The sequence below is a fragment of the Myxocyprinus asiaticus genome, chromosome 47 (genome assembly GCF_019703515.2).
Source record: "Myxocyprinus asiaticus isolate MX2 ecotype Aquarium Trade chromosome 47, UBuf_Myxa_2, whole genome shotgun sequence".
NCBI lineage: Eukaryota > Metazoa > Chordata > Actinopteri > Cypriniformes > Catostomidae > Myxocyprinus > Myxocyprinus asiaticus.
The window spans coordinates 2298893-2306889 of NC_059390.1; the positions used below are offsets into that span (position 1 = coordinate 2298893).

General features: G+C 37.9%; 1 protein-coding gene across 1 annotated transcript; it reads left to right on the forward strand.

Annotated features, from left to right (window-relative positions):
- Positions 1 to 5283: 5283 nt before the first annotated feature.
- LOC127436983 (mitochondrial-processing peptidase subunit beta-like) lies at positions 5284 to 6549 on the forward strand (the record flags this gene model as incomplete). The annotated part of the gene is made up of 3 exons (XM_051691536.1): positions 5284 to 5376; positions 5461 to 5547; positions 5625 to 6549. Coding segments are annotated over 3 exons (297 nt in total), but the record flags the coding sequence as incomplete, so codon positions are not given.
- Between the last annotated feature and the right edge of the window lie 1448 nt (positions 6550 to 7997).

The window sequence follows — 7997 nt, forward strand, 5'->3', positions numbered from 1 at the left end:
TGAGCAGTATTTACACAAGCAGCTGTGAATCTACAGACAGAAACAGAGCAGATGTTATTATGTTCAAGCTGAAACAAACCACTGAGTTCAGATCACCTGATGTGTTCTGTCACCATATGAGCCGAGTTCAGCTTCAGTATGTGATGCCAACATTCATCAAGACATCTCAGAAGATCTTGAGCCAGTGTTGATCTGTGAGAGGAGAAATCTTAGTCTGTTACTGAAGGTTCTGGTGATGAATGTTCACTAGAACTCACTCATTCATAGAGCGGCTGAAGTCTGAAGGTTCCTGGTTCTAATCTTACCTGTGCTTGTCTGTTTTACTTTTATATGTCATGAAGATGAGGTCTTAAAAAAGAAGATATGACCCCCCCCAAAAAAGCCTTTGTGGTTGTGGTGTCTCAGTAGCTCAGTGGTATGAGCATGTCCTCCTGGGTTGAGGATGCTGGTTCAAATCCCAGGCTGGACATGGTTGTGTGATGGTGTTGGGGTGATCTGATGGAGATCATCAGAGGAGAAGGCTGGAGACTGAGAAAGGGGAGCTCAAACATCCAGGTGGGCCCCCTGGACATCCAGGAGAGTGATAGTGCACATGAAATTCAGAGTGTTCACTTAGTTTCCTAAAATGTGTTTCCTAAACACTAAACTAAGTGAACACTCTGAATCTCATGTGCAGTGATCATTGTTCTGGATGTCCAGGGGGCCCAACTGGATGTTTGAGCCCCCTTTCTCAGTCTGCTCAGTTTCTAGCCTTTTCTCTCATGATCTCCATCAGATCACCCCAACACCATCACACAACCATGTCCAGCCTGGGATTTGAACCAGCATCCTCCACACAGGAGGACATGCTCATACCACTGAGCCACTGAGACACCACAACAACAAATGTCTTTTTTTGGAGGGCATATCTTCTTCTTTTTTTTAATTCAAAGTAACTTACAGTGTATTTAAAGTATGTATAATTTTGTGTATTCACTGGGAATCAAACCCAAGACGTTGTCACGTGAGCTACAGGAACACACAACAGAACCCAGAGCAGTTCAAGTCAACATCTCAAACCCACAACACTTTTGAAGACACACTGAACTTCACAAGCCTCACATGATTTCCATCCGTCAGCTTGTTAGTGTCTAAAACTACCACACACATCCAGAAGCTCAGAGATGTGAGAGCAGGATGAGATCATGAAAGCTACACACTGAAGTTCTTCTCATCTACTTTGAGACTCATGGAAGAATTCAGTTTTTAAGTCTTAAGACTCTTTATTTAGCCCATATATTCACTCTTTTCTGACATGAGGCAGAGATGTCTCGTGATTATGAGCTGATCTTGCACAGACTCACAGGAAAGAGAAACCAGATCATCCCATTAACACACAGAGATGATTTCATTCATGCTTTGAGAATATATTTCATGATCTCAGTTTAACGTCTTAGACACAACTGATGTCATTTTGTTTCTTCAGGCAGAACGTATGGCCCTGAAAAAACTTTGATATTAATCTCACACACACACACAATCATGTTTGATTGTCACGTTTTTAGAATGACATCTGCTCTGTCATCAGATTTTACTGTAATGTTTCTTTTCAACTGATGTTTTCATGTGTTACTCAAAATGATACATTTGATTTCTCCTCTTCCAAAACACTTTCCTTCAGAATTTCTACACTGTCCTTTGAAAATGTGGATGTGAAAGGGTCACCGTCAGAGTTACATGTCTACAATCTTGTTTCCCATCACGTCTGGGTTATAGGGGAAAACTGGGGCTAGTTGTCACATTACAAATAAAAAAATTAATAAAAAAAAGCAGTTGAACATTTAACTTATATTGCCAAAGAAAATGATACAGTTCATTGAACACAGGTTGACAATTTGTGACAACATGCCCCGGTAGCTGATTACACATTCATACTACTTGAGAGTTTAGTTCCAACCCTGTTCCAACAAACCTGTCTGTAACTGTTGGGAAAACCCAAAGACCTTGATTAGTTTGTTCAGGTGTGTGTGATTAGACTTAGAACTAAACTCTTCAGGAAAGTGACTCTCCCTAAACTTTAATGAAATGAACCCCTTAGAATTTCAGTCTGACTGTGACATTTAACACAAAAGTTCTAATAAATACAACTCTTCACACTTCACTAGATTTACTTAAAACTTAGTAGACAAATCAGTGTTATTTCATAGAATAATAGTAGCATACCACTGCAAATCTAAAAAATTTTTTTAAAAAAACTTGGTTGGGCCTGAAATGTATATAGCCTAATACATATCAGAATCAGAATGAGCTTTATTGTGAAGTATGCTTCCACATACAAGGAATTTTTCTTTGTGACAGAAGCTTCCAGTGCACAAACAATACAACAACAAGACAGAGATAAAAAAAATAAAAATAGAATAAGAATAAAAAGCAAATAGAAATATAAGTATATATAGAGATACACAATAAGACAATATATATATATATATATAGTGTGTACAAATACAAATCTGTTATATACAGTGCAAGGGAAGGTAATGCAGAAGAGGTAGGATGTTTAATAATATAATTAACTAGGCTGTGTATTGCATGTAATTATAGTATAGTTTTTAACAGTTCATGAGATGGATAATCTGAGGGAAAAAACTGTTCCTGTGCCTGACGGTTCTGGTGCTCAGAGCTCTGAAGCTTCGGCCAGAAGGCAACAGTTCAAAAAGGTAGTGGGCAGGGTGAGAGGGGTCCAGAGTGATTTTTCCAGCCTTTTTCCTCACTCTGGAAGTGTATAGTTCTTGAAGGGAGGGCAGGGGGCAACCAATAATCCTCTCAGCAGTCCGAACTGTCCTTTGTAGTCATCTGATGTCTAATTTCATAGCTGAACCAAACCAGACAGTTATAGAAGTGCAGAGGACAGACTCAATGACTGCTGAGTAAAACTGTATCAGCAGCACCTGTGGCAGGTTGAATTTCCTCAACTGGTGAAGGAAGTACAACTTCTGCTGGGCCTTTTTCACAATGGAGTCAATGTGGGTCTCCCACTTCAGGTCCAGTGAGATGGTAGAGCCCAGGAACCTGAATGACTCCACTGCTGCCACAGTGCGGTTTAGAATGGTGAGGGGGGACAGTGTTGGGGGGTTCCTCCTAAAGTCCACAATCATCTCCACCGTTTTGAGCGTGTTCAGCTCAAGGTTGTTTTGACTGCACCAGACAGCTGCTCAACCTCCCTTCTGTATGCAGGCTCATCATCATCTCAGATGAGGCCGATGACAGTGGTGTCATCTGCAAACTTCAGGAGCTTGACAGAGGGATCCTTGGAGGTGCCGTCATTTGTATACAGGGAGAAGAGTAGTGGGGAGAGCACACATCCCTAGGGGGCACCAGTGCTGATCAAACAGGTGCTTGAAGTGAATTTCCCCTGTCTCACAAACTGCTGCTTATCTGTCAGAATGCTGGTGATCCACTGACAGATAGACATGGGAACAGAGAGTTGGTGTAATTTAGTCCGGAGTATAGCTGGGATGATGGTGTTGAAAGCCGAACATAAGTCCACAAAAAGGACCCTTGCATATGTCCCTGGTCTGTCCAGATGTTGCAGGATATGATGCAATCCCATGTTGAATGCATCATCCACAGACCTGTTTGCTCGATAAGCAAATTGAAGGGGTTCCACAAAGGGTCCAGTGATGTCCTTCATGTGGGTCAACACCAGTCTCTAAAATGACTTCATGACCACAGAGCGATGGATCTGTAGTCATTAAGTCCTGTGATTTTGTGTTTCTTTGGGACAGGGATGATAATGGAGCACTTGAAGCAGCAGGGAACTAATATATATATATATCATACTATAATAGTGTACAGATTTAAGTTAAATAATGTACGTAATAAAAGAAAATCACCAGATATAAAAGCATAAAATATAACACATCAACACTTACAAAAATAATTTTAAGAAGAAGCACATGTTTACAGTCTCAAGAGCTTTGGTGTTCTATGAAGATGAAATAGTTTGCATGTATTGCTTGATTCCCTTTTCAGAAACTATAAATAAAGGCTTTAGATTACTGAATTTGCTTCAGTGAATGTGAAATTTGGCAAATTACAACAAAAGGTTGCTAATAAAATATAAATGATCTTTTGTTTTGCTGATGCTATAAAAAACAAACAGTACATCATTAAACAACATAGAAAATCCAAAAGTTAATTTTCGTTAATAAAATTACAAAAGTCTATTCAAAATACTTGTGTGAAAGGACAATACCAAAAATGTGAAGTACAGATTATTTTAGTGCATCACAAATATATCAGTTTGTTTCTATATTTAATTTGAACCATTTTAAATATAATTTGGTTGGGTAAAATCTATGCAACAACTTATACGACACTTCCCTTACTTTATTACTTATTACGTATTTAACGCTTTTCCCTTCCACCAAATTATTTCTGTGCCGCTGACGTAAGCGTTCATCAACCAATCAGAACTCAGTCTTTTCAACAACGTCACACTGTCAGTAAACAGCATGGCGGCGCCCGTGCAGCGTTTCGGCGCAGCGGGGAGACACTTTATAAAGAATTTACTAAACACAAAAGCCTTAAACAGGGTAAGAAACTGCACAAATATCACTGATACAATTTAGAACTGGCATAATATTAAAGAAAATTCCTGACAACCATTTCAGACATTCATTTCAGGGTAGCTTGTCTAACTGAGCTCAATGACGCAAAATTGAAAACTTATTGTGAAATTACTTTTTGATAAAAAACTTTTAATGAATTTCTACCCACATTTTTAAGCATTAAAATGAACTTTCAAGCCCCCCTTATCCATGTCATATTTAGCCAATAATGATAATATTACCTGATTTTATATAACGGATAGCTCCGATCCAGGATGCTGATTGGTCAATTCAGCGTTTCACATTAAAATCCACTTTAACGCGAAACACCTGTTCTGTAAATCACTGCGCGCTTCTAACGGAAGGATGGCACACATTCATTTTTTTTTTTCTTCTCTCGATTCATTGTCTTTTGCCCTAATGCAGTGGAAATGTTCTGTTTATTCATGTGCAATAATAAAATAAAATAAATTTAAAAAAAATTTGCTCAGTTTAATAAAACAATCTACCCATTATAAGGAGTTGAGTATATAGTATAATATTGCTTCAAATATTTTAAATAAGATTTGTGTACTTATTTTAATAAAACAAGACAGTTCGTGCAATATTGTGAATGTAGTCATGGTTAAAGGTTGTTGCATTATTGCAGAAATTAGTATTATATAAAGTTTGATGCATCCATTTCAGTCCATAACTGGGTCCAGTCGGCACACCCCAGACAAAAGTCACTTCCCTTGTTAACAGACTGAGAGTGGCATCCGAAGACTCTGGACTGTCCACATGCACAGTGAGTTTACAATCACATCTAAGCAAGCCCTGTATTTTGCTCTCAGGTGTCTGATGAATTAACATTTCTGATTAAATGATTCAGGTTGGTCTGTGGATTGATGCCTGGAGCCGTTATGAAAATGAGCACAATAACGGTACAGCCCACTTTCTGGAACACATGGTGTTCAAGGTAAGACATGCACAAAAAAATACCTTATTTAAATGGCATTGTGTAATTGGAATTTAAAGTGCATAATAATCACGCAGGGCACCAGGAAGAGATCACAGCTTGCCCTTGAGCTTGAGATCGAGAATATGGGAGCTTACCTGAATGCTTACAACTCCAGAGAGCAGACTGTATACTATGCTAAAGCGTTTACTTAAGATCTACCCAGAGGTGACATCCAAACACAACCCTCTTTACCCTCATGACCAGAAGGGCATTTTAGATGTTCTATAAGTTCTCTGTGTCTCCCCGTCTCCACCGGTGGAAATTCTTGCCGACATCATTCAAAACAGCATGCTGGGATAGGCGGAAATAGAGCAGGAGCGTGGAGTCATCCTCAGAGAGGTGCAGGAAGTGGAGACAAACCTGCAGGAAGTTGTCTTTGATTACCTGCATGCTACAGCCTATCAGGAGAACCATCCTGGAACATCAAGTGTGTGAATCCTAACAGGGATTAAAAATGGTTCAAGGAACGAAAACCAAAACCGAATGTATATTCTTACAGAACGTACCCCAAAACAGGAATTAAATCTCTTTCAAATGTTTTACAGTAAAAACAATTTTTTTAAACAGGCACAAAAAAAAAACAAAAAAAAAAGTTCAAGGAACGAAAACCAAAAACAAATGTATTTTTCTGCAAAATGTAACAGAAAACGGGAACGAAATCCCTTTCAATTGTTCCAGAGTAAAAACATTTTTAAACAGGAACAAAAAACAGTTCAAGGAACGAAAACCAAAAACCAATAGATTTTTTTGCAGAATGTAAAGGAAAACAGGAACGAAATCCCTTTCAATTCTTCCAGAGTAAAAACATTATTTTTTTAATCAGGGACTAAAAAAAACAATTCATGGAACGAAAACCAAAAACGAATGTATTTTTCTGCAAAATGTAACAGAAAACGGGAACGAAATCCCTTAAACTGTTCCAGAGTAAAAACATTATTTTTAAACAGGGACAATAAACAATTCAAGGAACAAAAACAAATGGATTTTTTTGCAGAATGTAACAGAAAATGGGAACGAAATCCCTTTCAGTTGTCCCAGAGTAAAAACATTTTTTTAAACCGGGACTAAAAATCAAGGACAAAAAATGGGTTCAAGGAACAAAAACCAAAATCTAATGTATTTTTTTTCAGAATGTAAAGGAAAACGAGAACGTTTTCTGGTAACAGATTAATAATCAGTTAATTTTGTTCCGATAATTTTTTCATGAAACTAAAGACCAAAGGGTTTATCACAGTACATATTCAGAATAACACCACTTCCTGTTGCCTGAAACAAATATGGCTTCTCTCTTTTTAGTAGAACATTTGCATGTGCTTCGATTCTGAAGGAAACCACTAATTTAAAAACGAATGTTAAAAAAATAAAAAAAATAATTCGGCCCGCAAAAGGTGACGTTTAGTATAAACGCACCCACCAATGCGTGCATGCATGCATACAGGAGAGAAAGATCTAGGCTATTAATTGATTTTAGGTGGCCAAATGATTATTTTAAATATTTTTGGACATATTTAACATTATAAATAGATTTATAGAAAGACATTATATAGGCTACTGTAGACCATGCTTATGATTTCTATCCTGAAAATTCCCCCACATTGGAAAAATGTAATCACTAATTGTCACTTCTTTTGGTTGAGGCAAGTCCCTTATTTTAAGTTTGTTTTTTCTAAAACAGGTACCTTGTTTCTCTGGAGATCTGGCTCCAGTACTGTCATTTTAAAAAGAACATTAACGGTCACTAACCGTTCATTCATTTTGTTCTAACCGGTTACCATTTGGAAAGGAGGCTGCGGAACACCGGAACCAAAAAATACTGTTTCTGCTCAGTACGAACCACAAAGTTCCTGGTAACTTCCTAATCTATTAAAAGAGTGTGATGAGCTGTGTGCAAGATGATGGTTGTCAGGTGGTCCTTGATCTGATCCAAGTACATATTCCACTTGCATCATAAACGGTCTCTCGCTCTTGTACTGAACAATAAATCGAGGAGATCTGGTGGAGTACATCACAACACACTACAAGGGGCCAAGAATTGTATTAGCTGCAGCCAGTGGTAAACAACACAGACATGGTTTAGTGTTTAACAAATGTTCCTAGTTCAATACAAGTTCAATCGACAGCATTTTTGCCTTAACGTTGATTACCACAAAAATAATTGCCCGTCCCTTGTTACAGTTACAATAACTTCCATTGTAAGTACCTCACTGTAAATCCGATTTTTGCTTTTTTTATATTATTTTTAATAAGTGAGGGACGAGTCAGTTATTTTTGCGGTAATCAATATTATTTCACAAATGCAGTCGATTAAGCTTAACTTGTTTTGAAGCCAGAATATTCCTTTAAGGGTTTAAAAACACCTGTCTGAAATTCACATTGGTCAGTTCACGGCCATGCCAAGAGATGTTGTA